Here is a 17,386-nt window from a genome sequence, read left to right as displayed (position 1 = left end):
AAAATCTTAAAATATTATTATAATTTAAAATGGCTGTTTTTTTATGTGTATACATAGTAAACTGTAATTTATTTCTGTGATGCTCCGCTGTATTTTCAGCATCATTCCTCCAGTCTTCAGTGTCACATGATCTTCAGAAATCATGAAAATATGATGATTTACTGCTCAAGAAACATTTCTGATTATCATCAGTGTTGAACTGACTAATATCTTTTGTGGAAACCGTGATTCTTTTTATTTTTCAGGATTCACAGATGAACAGAAAGTTCAAAAGAACAGCATTTGTTTGAAATATAATCTTTTGTGACATTACAAATGTCTTTACTGTCACTTTTGATCAATTCAATGCATCCTTTCTGAATAAAAGTATAATTTGTAAAATCATTTTAAACCAAACTGTATGTTTCATGGTTTTCACAAAAATATGTCATTCTTAATTTTCCAAAAATATCACGATTCCTGAAGATCATCTGACACTGATGCAGAAAAATCAGCTTTGATCACAGAAATAAATAATTTTTTTCTATATATTCACATTAAAAAAAAACAACAGTTGTCACATTGTAGTAATATAAGTGTTTTTACTGTATTTGTCATTGAATAAATGCAGCCCTGGTGAGCTGTAGTGACCAGTAGTGTATATGCAACTTTTCTAATAAAGATATTGGAATAAATCCACGTGTCACATGATGTAAAAGTGTGTACCTTCTGATAGGCCTGTTGGATTTTGGGAAGGTGATCTCTCTGACTGGCTTCAGGTCCCATGTGCTCCACAACCTGAAATATGATGACATTATATATATTATATACATATACAGTATACAAATGGAGTAAAAAAGCATCTATCTATCCTATTTTCAACCACTGTTTTTTAACCCATTTTATAAGAGTTACATCACTTGGACTTTTTTGAATGGCGAGAAGACGAGTAGATAATCTCATTCCATTTTTTTTATTGTCACACAAATAGCTGTGCAGTTTTTATGCATCATCAACTACTGAAATGTGTTTTTAAAGTCACTGTAAGAAACAGAATCAAACAGAGTTTCATCAGTGAATCAGTATTTGGTCTCAAACGGTGTAGAGTTTGTGCGTTCATGTCGGTGTGTGTTTTACCTGACCACACCGTTCTCCAGTCCTCCAGCGATCACGTTCACCGACACTCCCTCCGGCTGATTGGAGAACGCCAGTGAACAGATGATCTCTCGACAGTGAACGTGACCAATCAGATCTCCGTTGATCGTCCACAGCCTCAGGTCACTTCCTCCTCCCACTACACACACACATGAAGAGAACATGATTACAATTCTATACAAATTCATATTTGCAAAGATTTTTTAGCAACTTCAGCAGCCGGTTTACACTGTATTTATTTAAAAGCAGCACACCTGAGTCACACACTGTGGCGATGTCTCCTGTGGTCTCACTGGCGCACACGGCGTTCACCGGGCTCTTGTGACCCGTGAGACTCTGAACGTAACACAACCTAACACAAAAGAAACCTTCTTTATTTCAACATTACTAGCGCACAATGAAGAAAATACCATATTAAAGTAATTCATTGCTACTTTGATGTAAAAGTACTTTTAATACACTCAATCAAACAGCTTTCACTCAGAAATGCATGAAGGTGATGTCAGATGCTCAGACCTGTTGAGGTCCCACAGGATGCAGGTCCCGTCTCGACTGACACTGATGAGGATGCTGTAGGGTTTACAGACGAACAGGCCCGTGACCTCTGCCGTGTGACCGTACAGGTGAACCTGCGTCTCCACCTCCATCTCTGTCGGCTGAGGAAGAACAGACTGGAATCACACGCAGATCTAGAGGGTAATGGCCTTATTAGAGAAGGGATAATGGCCTCGATAAGCAGAAGTGAGCTGAAAGAGCCCTTTAACAGATGATTCTGATCTGCTTTTATGAGCTCCAGTAAACAAACCAGCACGTGACTGCATGAAGCTAACAGTTAAATCAGCCAGAAATTCATATTCATCACTTTTAAAGGGACATAAAAGGGAAAAAAACCTTTTCATATGTGCACACATTACAATGTCTGATTTATGTGAACTATAAAATATTTCCTTTGTCCGTCACTGCTATTTTTACTATGAAGAGTTTGATGCAGATTGGACTCAAAATGTGGCTTTTCTACCTTTCATTTGAGCAGTTTGTGGCGTATGAGGCTGAATCCAGTTGTTTGACTGTTATTTACTGAAATGAATTTATTTAACGAGTCACTTTGTCCATATATATATATATATATATAAATATTGAATTTGTTCCCCAGAATACATTATTTATTTTATTTCAGGTAGTTGCCAAGCCAGCATTCCTCATTTTTATTCATGTACTAAAAAATAAATAAAAATCTAATTAAGATTAAAAATAGACATAATAAAAAAAGATTAAATTTAAAATTAAAACCAAGAATATAAAACTAATTCAAAATATTAATAAAAACTCAATATATAAATTAAATAAACATAAATCTTGATACTAATTTTAATACTATTTGATTGCACTGTAAATTAATCAATATTTATTAAATACAAAAATATTTCATTCTTATATATATATATATAATTATGTGCATTAAAGTAATAAAGAATAATGCTCATAATGCTCCTAAAAGAGCCTCTAATGGCTGATCTTCATCTACATCCCTTTAGGTCTACTCTATGTAGAGTCTATGTAAGAGTTAAAAGAGAAAAAGGAAATTTTCATCATTTTTATGGTGATTTTGACAGCCTGTGGTCTTGAAAAAGAGCAGTGTGAACATTCTTCAGAATATCTTCTTTTGCACTCCTCGGATGACAGTCATTTGGGTTCGGAACAACACACATGAATGATGACAGAACTGAAATACTTCTAATATCAGAAAGATTGATTTAAACAAACGTGAGGAGCAGAATGGCTCATGCGTTATCAATGAGAGAGAGCCGTCTGACGCCCAGACTTCAGCCCACCTGTGGGCCGCAGGAAATGTGTTTCTAGGGCAACCGGGAGATGACTAACAAGGCCACTACAAACACTGTGTGTGTGTGTGTGTGTGTGTGTGTGGGTGCTCTACTGATAATGGACGTGGGCGGCTGCGTGGGTGGGGAAAGAGGGGGGGTGTTGCCATGGTGACGTACCATCGTGGTGGTGAAGCGGTTGCTGTAGGCGGTAATGACTCCACACTTACTGCCTGTAAACAGCTGACAACTGTCCGGCACCCATGCACAGCTACTCACCTGAGGAGAGAGCACAGGTTATAGAGAGGATAGAGAGCAGGAAACCATGAGCCAATCTCAGTAAACCCATCAAAACCATGTCTGCACATTAAATTGATCAAAAGTGCCAGTAAAGATATTAATAATGTTACAAAAGATTTCTATTTTAAATAAATTCTGCTGTTCTTTAGAACATTCTACTCTACTAAAGAAAAAAAATTCTATTCTACTAAAGAATCCTGAATCACAGTTTACAGGAAAAGCAGCACATCTGTTTTCAACACTGATAATAATCAAAAATGTTTCTTGAGCAGTAAATCATCATATCAGAATGATTTCTGAAGATCATGTGACACTGGAGACTGGAGGAATGATGCTGAAAATACAGCGGAGCATCACAGAAATAAATTACAATTTAATAGATATCCACATAGAATTATTATAAACAGTAATAATATTTCACATGTTTAACACACACACACACTTTCAGTGTAGAGTAAAATTAGAGGACAACCTCCAGTTTTCTTAATTTCTAGATTCAAGTCCCTCAAAAAGGCTGGTCGTCCACGTGAGACGAATAAAAAGAGAGGACAGAGACTCTGGATGGGGAATGTGTTCAGCACTGAACAGGATCTGGATCGGAGTCGGTTGTTTAAGAGAAGTCAGACTGAAAGCACACTCTGCAGAGATCAAGCCTCTCATCACCAGAACCAATCAAAAGACCCCACTCTCCTTTACTGAGGAGCGTGTTGTGTGGAGAGAGGAGAACTCTACTGTATTTGGGAAACATTATGATCAGCATCACACTGGGGAAAGACTGAAGCTGAGTGTGTGAAGAAGAAGGAGCTGTGATGGTTTGAGGGATGTTCTCTGTATCAATAGTTCGGTCTCTTATACAGACACAGGGATAAATTCATCAGAACCTCCTTCAGCAACATACGGTTCCTTCCCTGCAAACATCTCCCAATCAGCCAAACACAATGTTCCTGTCACACTGTAAAACAGGTAAAGCAGTTCTTGAAGCTGAAAACACTGAAATAATGAAAAGTCCTGCTCTAAACCCGACTGAACATCTCTGGAGAGTCACTGGTGACTAAGTTGTGTCTTAGAAACCCTCTACAGTCACCGAACTCTAGAAGAGACCTGAAGAAGAGCGGAGCAAGATCACAGCAGCGCAGTGTGAGACACTAGACATGTGCTCAAGTCAATTCCTACTGATTTCTGACAGCTGTGAACTCCTAAATATTAGTCGTAATCATCTATCCTGCTCCAGTGGTTACTGTTCTCTGAGTTTGATCACTGTGTTTTCCACTAAATAAAGATTTTATGGAAATGCCTTCGTTATTTTGTCAAACCTGTCAGTAGAACAGTGATATATATATAACCCTAACCCCTAAGTCATATTATAACCAGTATGATTTTTGCATTGTGACATTATTTACATGACAATTAAAAACAACTGCTCAATTATGCAAATTGTCTTATTCAGTCAAAACAAACTATATATTAAAATCCATATAGTGTATGTTCGGTATGTTTTATGAGTAACTTACAGTAGAGGGTGCTGTGGACAACTACATTAAGCAGATGACTGCCACATCACAAAATGATGTACAAACTGAAACTTCTCAAACACAGATTGATCTGAAAACGGTCCAAGCGTAGCCTGCATGTGTGTGTGTGTGTGCGTGTGTGTGTGTGGTGTTTCTGGCTCTGACCTGGTGCAGCGGTGAGCACTGGATGAAGTTGATGGGCGGCTCGCTCTGTTTGCTCTTCAGACGCAGCATGTTGTCGGTGTAACCCCAGCTCAGAATAGCTGACCACTGTATGTCAGTGCTGTGCATGCTCCTTACACCTGAGAGACCAGAGGAAACACTTCATTTCAACTGTGAGGTGATTTCCAACGACAGCACGTTCACTCATTTCCAGATGCAGATGCAATAAAAGCACTAGTGACTGGTCATGGACCAAAACACAGTCAAGATTATTAACTGCCTGATACACAGCTGGACTGATTAATCATTCAATATTTTCATTTTCAAATCATGGCTGATTATAAACTTAATAAACTGTGCCTGCTTTTCCCAGTAATCCAGAAAAATCTAGTTTTTTGTTTTGTTTACATCTGGCATTAACATCTGCTTTACTGAATAAAAACATCTGCCAATAAATGTATAAACATAGATGAATAAAGGAAAATGAAATCTCAAATTCACAAACAATACCATTTTTTTTTAACTAAGACATTATTTGATTTATTATTATTCTTACGATTTAAAAAATGCAGAAAAAAACTGTACTATTGTGAATTATTATTATTTAAATCTTTTTTATGTGAATAAATAGTAAACTGTAATTTTTTCTTGTGAAGCATAATTCCTCCAGTCTTCAGTGTCACATGATCTTCAGAAATCATGAAAATATGATGATTTACTGCTCAAGAAACATTTCTGATTATTATCAATGTTGAAAACAGTCGTGCTGCACAATATTTTTTGTGGAAACCGTGATGCATTCTATTTTTCAGGATTAACAGATGAACAGAAAATTCAACCTAAAAATAGGATTTATTTTATCATTTCTTCATTGTCACTTTCAATCAACATCCTTGTTGAATAAAAGTATTAATTTCTTTCAGAACAGCATCTTACTAAATACAGAGAGTATATATCAGCTTTATAATTTCATATGTAAGCCAGATGTGTGTGTGTGTGTGTGTGTTCTCCTAACCTTGCTCTTTGCTGTAGATCATCATGAGGCAGAACTTGCGCGAGAGGCCGCAGATGGCACGCGTGGGCAGCGCCAGCAGGGAACCGAAGTGTTCTCCGTGAGGTTGACTGAAACAGACCACGGGGTCCGGAGCACTGGGGGATCCCACATACTCGCCCCATTTCAAGCCCTTTATCCACGGCAGAGGACTCTAGAAACAACAGTAGGGGGGTTAAAGGATTCAAATAAAGTCTTTCTCTTCCAGAAGAGCCCACCCTTTTTTATTAACATTAAATTTGATAGATATATTTTTTATATGAACTATTGGTTTAAATGTCACCCTGAATAAGTTTCAGCGCTGTATGTTTGCTGTACCGGGTGGACGGTGTCTTTGGGCGGCTCGCGGCTCTCTCTGAAGGCCAGCTGCACCAGGAGGCCCATGGCTGCAGGAAGCTCTGCCTCGGACAGGAGTTTGTTTCCTGCTCGGCTGATGTGTGAGGCGCTGAACAGCTGTCTGGGTGTTTGGCCGTACGTCTTGATCATAGTTTCTAGAGCCCGACGCTGTACAGGGTCTTCAACGGCAGATACGTCCATGCCAAAGTACGTCTAAAAACAGAGGGAGAGGAAAATTATCAGAAATGTTTCTTGAGCAGTAAATCAGTATATTATTCTGATTTCTGAAGATCATGTGACACTGAAGACTGAAGGAATGATGCTGAAAATACAGTGAAGCATCACAGAAATAAAATACATTTTACAATATATTCACAAAGAAAACAGTGATTTTATTTTTTAATAATATTTCACAGATTTTACTGTATTTTTGACCAAATAAATTCAGCCCTGGTTAGCAAGAAAGACTCAAGCAGGACCACAAAACCAGTCTTAAGTCTCTGGGGTATATTTGTAGCAATAGCCAAAATAACATTTTATGGATCAAAATTATGGAATTTTCTTTTATGCCAAAAATCATAAGGATATTAAGTAAAGATTATGTTCCATGAATATATTTAGTAAATTTCCTACAGTAAATATATCAAAACGTAATTTTTGTTTAGTAATATGCATTGCTAAGAAACTTTAAACTTTAAAGGTGATTTTTCATTTTTCAATATTTTGATTTTCTTGCACCCTCAGATTCCAGATTTTCAAATAGTTGTATCTCGGCCAAATATTGTCCTCCTAACAAACCACACATCAATCCAAAGACTATTATTCAACTTTCAGATGATGTATAAATCATAATTTAAAAAATTGACTGGTGGTTTTGTGGTCCAGGGTCACACACAGACACACACACACACACACACACACACACACACACATATACGGTATATATATATATATATATATAAATGTCTAAATTCCAGCTGTGAGTGTGCTGTAGCTGTACATAATAAGGACTCGTACTGCAGGATGAAAGACATTGATGGCGTGGACCGCAGCTTTGCCCTTCTGCTTGAGTCCAAACACCAGGTCAATCCACTGACAGAGCGTCTGGGAGACTTGTTCTGACTCCAGAGCCTGTCTGTGGATGAGGATGAAGAGGCGCGGGTCATTCCTGGCCCACGGCGGCAGATTGACGTGGTTCACCCGCTCGCTGTTCTGCCGCACGCCAAAGTCAAAACCTGCCAGAGGGGAAAGTGGGAAATATCATGCTAACATTAGAAGAGGAAGATATGTTCAGATCATATGATTCTAATGTACTGAACAAGAATGCTTTTACAGAAAAAATCATCTCGAAGATCTAGGTTACTCAAAGTAAAAGGCATTTTATAGCAATAAGATTCAGATGCATTTCATTATTTAATTTGATAAAAACTATCAAATATACACAGAAGGCTTCATGACAAAGGTCTGCAAAATAAAAGTTTGGTTTAACTTAAATTAATTATGATAAATATATTTTGTAGTTTTGTTTAGTAGCATGTACCTCAAAGAAATAATAATAATGAAAAAGATTAAAATTGTTTGTCCATGTTTTTATTTTAAAAGTAAATCTGTCGTGAAGCGCTAATTTTTTAAAATGTTTTATACCATAATTTGAGAGCCACAATTTTCATAATAAATACATTTTAAATTGTGAATCCAGAGAAATTAAAACCAAACCAAAAAACAAACATTTTATAGGGACCCATTATAAAACAAAAACACCTAAGAAATTATTAAATTGTTAAAGATTTATGAATTCATTTGATTAGAAATGAGTCTTGACTAAAAAACTTTTACTAAATAGTATAACTTTTATTAAACTGTTTTATGTTTTCAATTAATTGGATATTCTTTTTGATTACTAACCACTACCACTATTTTTTTTTGTAACTTTTAATAAAATTGTTTTTAATTGTGTAAGTATTTTTATTTCTACTAACTAGACTGCTTTTTGAATACTTAATTTAAACGTAACCATTTAAACTGAATCCAAAAAAAAAACCAAACTATGGAATTTGGGAAAAAATGGATTTCCTAGGTCCTATATTTCCATCATTAGATCTCATGAGAAGTTGAGTGCTAGAAGAAGAGGTGAAGAAAGCCAGCAGTATAAGAGCGCACACCTTCTCTGTTGACCAGAAACTCGGGCAGGTAGAAGAACTCTGGGATGAGCTCTTTAACATCCGTCATGGACTCGTAGGACGACAGACGCCACGTGGTGTTCATGGAGTGGAACGTTCGGTCAGGAATATCAAAGCTCTGGTCTGTGACACACACAGAACCTTTCATTAGTTTCTCCTGTAACCTGATACAGATAAACCAACTGAACTAAAAATAGACTGAGAAAGAAGCAAAGACGAATAAAGAGGCTGGATGAAAGGCCTGATCATCTTTCTGAAGCTAATGCATGTAGCGTGAGACTTCAGAAAGGCCCTTTTCAATGACAGCCTTTGTTTGAAGACCTCGCTGCAAACACAGGAAACGCAGGTGCTGTTAAATATTATAAAAGGTAGCGATGCAGAATCCTAATTATGATGCAGAATAAACCAGACGAGCTTCGGCGTTCTAAACTGACAACAAATCATGCGTTCAGTCTTCATTTTTTTTCAGAGACTCAAACTGAGCAAAAATATGCAATTTAGTGCAGAATATGGCAAAAAAAATAATTTAATGTTTTTAATGTAAAGCAATGAGATAGACAGTACAGCAGATAACTACATAAAATCATATACATATATATAAATAAATAAATAAAACAGTTGTTAATCTATATCTCCAATAATGCTTAGTTGGTAATCAACTCGTATAATGCAATGCAACCCAATGATTATTGAGAGATGAACAAATAAACACTTCTCAAAAGCCTGATGATCAGATTTGAGATTTGAGAAATGATTAATGGAGAATCTAGTAAAGCCAAACTGCTTCATCTGGAGATATTACTAACAAGATCAAAGATATTCTAAAATCAGTAAAGATTTGACAAGAAAAGACACGTAAAGCTCGAGCTGAAGGTGGACGTTAGTACAATTATACTAAACTCAATTCTTCCTGCTTTGGTTTTTACATTAAAGATTTTCCATCTGCATGGAATAAGTTTGGACTAAAGGATAGATGATTTTGAAAGACCTTGATAGGCCAGAAACATCTTGGTGAAGGGAGGCAGCCGGACGAGGAAGTGCAGGACGGTGCCGCTGTTGGAGTAGTGAGAGCCGTAGTGATAGGGCTGGACGGGGGGCATGGGGTCGTCCTCTGTCCTGCCTTTCTTAAACTCCTCCTCCAGGTACTGTGGAGGAAATCAGTGTTACTAACACTTACACACACTAATGACACTAAACATGCACACTCATGAAGCAGTAATGCAATGCAGACTGTGTTCCAAAACCTTGCATATGTAGTAAGCGGTCTTCTTAGGTAGCATGCTAACTGTAATAGTGTCTACTAAATGACTAATGCATGGGACACTTGATTCACAACTGATTTTAATAGAGAAAAAATAAATGATACTCCCACAAGCATAAAAATACACAGCGTGTACTGTAAATTGGGAATATGATATCGATTTTCATTAAATAATATTATTATTTAACAATGTATATATTAATATTATAAATATATTTTAGAAATAATAGATATTTAATAAAATAATATAAAATATATGCATTTTCTGCCAAGGACACTTACGGTGCTACGTCAGGATTTGGCCAGAAGAATATATCTTAGAAGGCAACGTAATGTTGCTACCTATTGTTTGGAAAGGCCTTTGGCGCTGGAAATGCCTAAAAAATGCTGCCTATGTAGGCAGGGTAGCAGGTTTTGGAACAGAGCCACAGTGTGATTGGTTAACACTAAACAGGCAGCGCTGTAAACAGGAATTAAAGCCTGCAGTGCTGCAGTACCCTGTAATTGTCCACATAACGGTCTTCCTTCTCTTTAGACTGCACTGCAATGGGTTTGATGAGGTTCCTGTTACATCAACAACACAAACAGAGAGCAAAACTAAATGTCACTTTGTTTATTTGCATACCTGGCGATACTAATATATCTATATTAAAAGAAACAAAATAGTGTGTAAATTCCACATTGAGCGACTACATCTTTTCACAACATAGAACTATATAAGTTACATATTTAAAAATAATAAACAAAATATTTTAATTGATACTTTATGATATTTTATGAAAAATCTACTTTTTACATATATTTTTAATTAAAATCTTTATTTAGTGGAAAACACAGTGATCAAACTCAGAGAACAGTAACCACTATTATTTTGGTCACATATTTTGGAGGTCGCAGCTGTCAGAAATCAGTAGGAGTTGACTTCAGCACATGTCTAGTGTCTCACACTGCGCTGCTGTGATCTTGCTCCGCTCTTCTTCAGGTCTCTTCTAGAGTTCGGTGACTGTAGAGGGTTTCTAAGACACAACTTTCACCTGTCATGTATCTGTAAAAAGGCAGGTTTCCACCACTGAAACTTTACCCAGGAACTAGGGCTGATACTGGTGTGTTTCCACCGCAGGAAACAGGATCTAAATAAAGTTTGAGGTTAAAAAAGTGCCCCTCAGAAAGTCCCTGCTGGCGAGGTAGTACTTTTTCCAAGGTCTGGAACTTTTGGGGGCGGGACTTGGGCTCTAAACATGCTGATTGGTTGAGTTCACACCGCATTGTGATTTCAACCACCATTTATTCGAATAATTTTCAAAATATCACTGTTATTATGTCATGAAATGTAGTTTCGAAAAGTATTTTGGGCGAGAATGTAGTTGAATACATGAATACAGTAATGATGTTGACGCGAGGTGTGCTCTGACCTGTAGATGGAGGCGTCCTGCAGGTCCAGCGTCTCACTGGTGTAGTCTCGCAGGATGAAGGGGAAGACGGGATACTGCATGAGGTCGTTGAAGGAGCGGCCCGCGTGCTTGTTGAGGTGGGTGAGGTACTCGAAGTTGGTTATCTGTCCGGAGCTCCACAGGTGCGTGAGGGCAGAGATGTTCCCGTACTCCAGCAGGTTGGGCAGCTCTGAGCTCAGGATGTTGTGGTAGACATCGTCACGAAACTGAGACCGAGAACAGAGAGAGAGTGGCAGAATTGACATGGGAATGACATATAGAGGAATTTACTGAACTGCACATATTAAGTCATTCAGCAGCTGATGTCGTTACCTTGGTGGTGTCAAACGCGAGCAGCAGCGTCCTGCCGTTGGTGAGGAAGATCTCCATAGCATTGTCTCTGAGCTGCCACCAGCGCTTGTGAACCTCCTTTATCTCCTCATAGGTCCAGGAGAAGGAGGCCGGTTCGGTCTCTCCATGAGGACTCTGCTGTGAAGACACACCATCAACCTCTAAACATGCCTCATCAAATCTTCTAGGGGTGATGTTACCAAACTCTTATATCATGTTATGTGTAATAAATAAAATCCCTTAGTAACACTTGCACACACCTAATGACAGCTGCAATGCATTATGGATACAAATGAGTGATTAAAGATTATGCACGTGTAGAATGAAGCAGGCGGTGTTCCAAAACCTTGCTTATGTAGGCATCTGTCTTCTAAGGTAGCATGCTGTATGAAATACTGTCACTTGATTCAAAACTGATCTTAATAGAGAAAAATGATACTAATCCAGAATCCAGAGAAATCTCAGTCTGTGTAAGGCAAGGCAGGAAACCTCAGATGAATGTGTGTGACCTTTGACCCCTCAGATGGCACTGGATGAGAAACAGTCATGCTGCGGTTTTAAATAGAGCCGCATGGTTTCATAAGTCCTTCAGAAAACCACTGTCACTTAACACAGTCTGCTGCTGCTGCTCTCAGTCCCAAAGACTAACCCTAACGTTTAGAAAAGAACTTACTTGGTTATCAAATGCCTCTGTAACATTATCTTCCACAAAGTACATCCCAGATTTTCCTGCCGACCCATAAAACGATATTTTAGCATCCAGTGAAGACAATTAACAGCCAACACAAGACTGATGTTATGGAGGGAGGACGAGTCTTACCCAGCAGCAGCTCTCCCACTGTCTCTCTAGAGGGCGCCACACTTACACACTTTCTTGTAGACCTAAACAGAAAGAAGAAATGCTTGGGGTTTTCTAATTCTTTGAAATGGTGCAGTTGTGCAGTGAGACGGGAGTTGTGTGAGTACCTGATGGGCTCACTGGTGGCTTTGTCCTTCACTATGGATGAAGAGGAGTGAGATTTGTCCTCAAACAGGAAGACCAGAGGAGCCTTGATAGCATCTGGGACAGACAAACCACATGCACGAGACCAATAAAACCAACAGCATCAAAAGCTTTAGTTTTTAGGTTCTGGCAAAGTTCTGGCATTGGAGCAACCACTCTATACAGGCAGTACTGCGGTGCTAGCATGGTACAATGATGTTTCAGAGGGCAACAGTGTGTGATTTACATATTCATAAACCATTCGGATTAAACAGCACTCCAACATATGTGACAGAATTGCCATGGTATTACAGGTTTTGGAACTTTTGTGTTACGGTCATACGCATTTGGTTATCTAAAAAAAAAAACACACATTTTGTCACGAAGTGTAAAATTAATTTTATTTATTTATTATTTTATTTACTTAATCACTTATTAAATGTACTTATTTACTATTTATTTACATATATTTACTTATTTACATATATTTATTTATTTACTTATTATTTTTACCTAATTACTTATTAAATGTACTTATTTTATTTACTTCTCATTTATAAATTTTAATAACATATTAAATGTTCTTATTTAGGTATTAATTCATTTACATATTTAAATTAAATTTAAATGTATGCATTTAGCAGACACTTTTATTCAAAGCGACTTCAGGCTAACATTTTTTACCTAACATATGTTCCCTGGTAATTGAACCCACAACCTTGCGCTCTTAACGCAATACTCAATAATTGAAAACTAAGTAATTCAACGCAATAATTATTCATTTAATTTAATTATTAAATGTACTCATTTACATGCTAATTTATGTACTCATTCATTCGACTTTTACTTAATTATTTATTATATTAATATATTTACCATTTAATTTAGTTATACTGTATATATTCCTTTACTTACTTATTTTGGGGTGAAAAATGTCCCAGACATGTTCTTGAAAGATTTTCCTGTTTGTTTATGCTTTTGATTAAAGAAACTGGATCATGAAAATACACCGTAGAGAATCAGCTGAGCAGATCAGTCCGAGGGCTGGAAGCTCACCGTCTAGTTTGTGTCTGTCTTTGAGCAGATATTTGTTCGGGATGGTCAGGTAGCAGCGCTGCAGGCGTCTCCGCTCTCGGTTGGGCCCCTCGGTGGGATCCAGCTGCCAGGAAGTGGGGTAAGATGACTGATCGTACCACACCGCCCTGTTCCATGGGGAAAAACAACATCATACAAGTTTGAAACAACATGAGGAAGAATAAATGATGACACGAGTGTCTACGGTCAACTATTAACTGACCGGTCGTGAGTGAGCTGCTGCACGAGCTCCTGCCAGTGGCGGCTGGCGCTCAGGTCCGTCTTGTACAGGCCTCTGATGTGCTGCATGACCTTCTTCCGCTCCATGCCCTGCCTGAGAGACACGTTCTGAGTCACGTCAGCCGCGATCTTCGAGATGTCCTTCGACTTCCCATCAAGCCTCTGCAACAGGCTGAAACGGAGGACCAAAGAGCTCAGAAAAATACCTCAGGCGTGTCTTATTTTGAGATTTTGTTTTTCTCTCTGAGCGCTCACCTCCTCTGAGTGTTAGCAAGCTTCTTTTCCCAGGCTCCTTTGCTGGTTCTTGCCTCTGACTCGTATTTCAGTTGCTCCTTAATAAGGAATAGTAAAACAGCTTCAGATGAACATTAATAAAATGCAAACACTTCAACTGAGCGGTTCAGAACTACACTACTAGCATTCACAATACTAGTAAACTCATGTGAACCTGGAATAATATAATATGTAGACCTCAGGGGGAAACTAAAATGTGCAGAATATGCACAGCAGAATCAACATCAGCAAATAAAAGTAAAAGACTAACAAATTAATATATGAATTACTATGCGTTTGCTTTAGATCTAGATACATATTTTACATATTGTTTGAGTTTTACATTTACATGTATGCATTTGAAAGATGCTTTCATCTACACAAACAATATTTAGGCCTAGATTTAAAATGTACGTATTTAAGTTGCATTTAAAATTTCCATCTGTTTAATTTATTGCATATTGGTCAGCCATGCATAAATTAAACAAGTCAGATTTATGTAATTGTAATAATACACAATAACCAGCTTTATGCATGTATCATCAATACATCCCATTTGTTTAAGTCTCATAGAGACTGAATATTGCTTGATCCAGAGCCGAACATATTTTAAGCATTTTCATACTTTTTCACTGAATAAATGTCTTTGTTTTCCCAAATACAGATTTATGTTGATTCTTTCTGGAATAAATGCATTTTGAAAATATGATTTTTTAAATCAATTCAAATAGATGCAAATATTTAATATTAAACTATGTCATGATTTTGTTGAAAGCTAAAATCTGACTGGTTTAATTTTTGAATGACGTCACGTTACATTAGACCGTTCATGTTAAAAATTGCAATTACACTAAATTCAAGTTTTTGCCTTCTCTGGGAATCAAACCCATGTTGTTGTGTTGTTGTTTGAGCTTGCTTCATGCAAACAGCATATAAGCTCAGAGGTTGTGTCTGGCCATGCGCACCTCTTTGATGGCTCTGAGGAGGTCAGGTTTGGCGGGAGCGCTGGGTGGGATGCAGCGGTGGCCGCAGAGTTTCAGCGCCGTCATGAAGGTGTTGGCAGCCGCCTGCTCTTCTTTGCTCAAGGAGTCTTTGTGATCGTGCAACAGCTCGTACAGATACAGAGCCAGCTTGGGCCCGTGCTAGTAAAAAATACAACAACACAAAAGAAAGGATTTTAAGGAATTATAATTAGTGGTATTTACAATATATCAGTATATTTCTGTTATTTATCCACCGAAGATAAAAAAAAAAAAAACTCAACATAAAAACATTTCCAAATCACATTTCCAAAGTCAATTTCCCTTTATTTAACCACTGAAGTGCATGATTTTTGTTTGTTTCACCCTCAAACATGTCTTTGAGAAGCCATTAGTGATTAAAGCCATTTCATTTAAATTTGCATTGGTGTAAAACTTAGAAAAACTAAGCAAGATTGCAACAATAGGCATTTACGGGTGCAAAGTTTCACCACTATTTTTGATAAAGTACTGCAAGTTTTGAATTCACAACACAATTCAGCACACAAATGCATAAATAAATAAATAAATAAATAAATCAGAAAATAAATAAATGTATAAATAATAATAATAAATTACCGTATTTTTCGGACTATAAGTCGCACCTGAGTATAAGTCGCATCAGTCAAAAAAATAGGTCATGATGAGGAAAAAAACATATATAAGTCGCACTGGACTATAAGTCGCATTTATTTAGAGCCAAGAACCAAGAGAAAAAATTACGCTCTCTGGCGGCTGGAGACGGTAATGTGAACTCTCGGTTCATGTCAAATTAATTTTTTGATAAATAAATCGCACCTGACTATAAGTCGCAGGACCAGCCAAACTATGAAAAAAAGTGTGACTTATAGTCCGGAAAATATGGTATATTTCAACCAGTACTTAAAAGAAATGGCACTATATTTTCATAATTAATGATACAAAAACATTTTTAATATAATTAATTTTTTACATTACGTAATTAAAATATACATGTATTATTTGTGTCTTCATTTATTTTTTTCAGTCTTAATGCTGTACATTTTTTTAAATCGTGAGTTAATTAGAGGTTTGTATTAAGGTTTTTTTTTTTTTTTTTACCAATCAAAAGGATCTTTAAAGAGTGTTTCTGATTTAGCCTTCAAAAGTAAAAATTGTTAGTTGGAAAGTTTGATTCATTTTAATGAAATGAATACAGTATTATATCACTGAGAAAATAATAACAAAAAAGCCCAGAAAATACCTTAAATACCTTGGATTTTTATACCATTCAGGGAATAAAATCAAAGATATAATTTACAGAAAGACCATTAAACATACATATCTGCAATGCTTAGAAAAAAGGTCTCAAATTTATGTCGAAAACTTGTTGCAGAAGTGTTTAGTGTTTTTCCATTTATCCCTTTAGCAAGCTGTGGCCATTAAAACAAATAACAACAACTGCTATTAGCAGCGACTGTCATGTGTAGTTTAATCAGAGTGAGGTGTTCGATAATTGCTTTATGCGAATGCTGCAGTTCTGTTGTGCTGTGGCTCTGAGGGTTGATGGTGTTTTTAGTGCCAGTCTGCAGTATAATGGAGGAAGGACGGCTCTGCTGCTATGGAAACAGTGTCATGAAATGCTTCTGTGGGTTATTTACTGTATGTCAGAAGCAGAGCAGTGAAATGTCACGGTCTTCCTCCCAACAGAGGAAGCGTGCATGTTAGACGGGCTTTGATTGGATACACAAATCTGATCAGCAAATAACCAAAGCAAAATGTCACACCATCTCTGGTCAGCATGTAAAAACAAAAAGCCTTTTCTGTCCACACATCAGCGTCCTCACCTCGAGGCCGGGACTCAGGCTCTCTCTGAGGATCTCCGAGTAGCTCTGCTCCTGGACGAACTCTAGCGCCTCCCTCCTGTCCTCCAGAGGAACTGCGGGGCTGAGCGTGTGCACCAGCATGCGGCCGATCTGAACCCTGAACGTGTCACGACAGGACCAGAGGATTCGCTTCCACTGCTGGCGAGGAGCGCCACCACGACCTGCACTGCCCTGAGGAGATCACAAAAAACACTAGTTAGTGACCGCAGGGCCAGTGCCAGACACCGTCTTAAAGAATCAACAGAAGGAAGGAACTTTAGCATATAATTCTGCATTTATCTTATTAGCACCGATCAGGATTTTTGAAGCCAAACACTGATTACAGGAAGAAGTGTCTGCCGAAACAATCACTGATACCTACCTTTTTTTAGAAGCCTTATTTTTATCATGTAGATTTATTTATTTATTTATTTATTTT

General features: G+C 37.4%; 1 protein-coding gene across 11 annotated transcripts in view; it reads right to left on the bottom strand.

Moving 5' to 3' along the window:
- The window catches only part of LOC113112320 (lysosomal-trafficking regulator-like), a 68,549-nt gene that overhangs the window by 1,361 nt on the left and 49,802 nt on the right, over positions 1-17,386 (bottom strand). For 9 of the 11 annotated variants that reach the window (XM_026277773.1, XM_026277779.1, XM_026277778.1 and 6 more), the window contains 22 exons: positions 16,930-17,139; positions 15,071-15,247; positions 14,088-14,164; positions 13,816-14,004; positions 13,575-13,720; positions 12,503-12,596; positions 12,357-12,418; positions 12,210-12,265; positions 11,519-11,674; positions 11,168-11,412; positions 10,253-10,319; positions 9,483-9,639; positions 8,477-8,617; positions 7,332-7,549; positions 6,297-6,527; positions 5,943-6,132; positions 4,931-5,067; positions 3,135-3,233; positions 1,651-1,790; positions 1,389-1,486; positions 1,117-1,273; positions 706-777 (listed from right to left, as the gene is read on the bottom strand). In XM_026277773.1, the coding sequence (XP_026133558.1) occupies positions 706-777; positions 1,117-1,273; positions 1,389-1,486; positions 1,651-1,790; positions 3,135-3,233; positions 4,931-5,067; positions 5,943-6,132; positions 6,297-6,527; positions 7,332-7,549; positions 8,477-8,617; positions 9,483-9,639; positions 10,253-10,319; positions 11,168-11,412; positions 11,519-11,674; positions 12,210-12,265; positions 12,357-12,418; positions 12,503-12,596; positions 13,575-13,720; positions 13,816-14,004; positions 14,088-14,164; positions 15,071-15,247; positions 16,930-17,139 (3,119 nt within the window). The remainder of the gene's footprint in view (positions 1-705; positions 778-1,116; positions 1,274-1,388; positions 1,487-1,650; positions 1,791-3,134; positions 3,234-4,930; positions 5,068-5,942; positions 6,133-6,296; positions 6,528-7,331; positions 7,550-8,476; positions 8,618-9,482; positions 9,640-10,252; positions 10,320-11,167; positions 11,413-11,518; positions 11,675-12,209; positions 12,266-12,356; positions 12,419-12,502; positions 12,597-13,574; positions 13,721-13,815; positions 14,005-14,087; positions 14,165-15,070; positions 15,248-16,929; positions 17,140-17,386) is intronic. The other 2 variants (XM_026277775.1, XM_026277777.1) reach the window with 1 other exon arrangement.

This window comes from Carassius auratus, chromosome 13, assembly GCF_003368295.1.
Source record: "Carassius auratus strain Wakin chromosome 13, ASM336829v1, whole genome shotgun sequence".
NCBI lineage: Eukaryota > Metazoa > Chordata > Actinopteri > Cypriniformes > Cyprinidae > Carassius > Carassius auratus.
The sequence above is the reverse complement of the archived record's forward strand: the minus strand, read 5'-3'. Positions and strand labels throughout refer to the sequence as shown.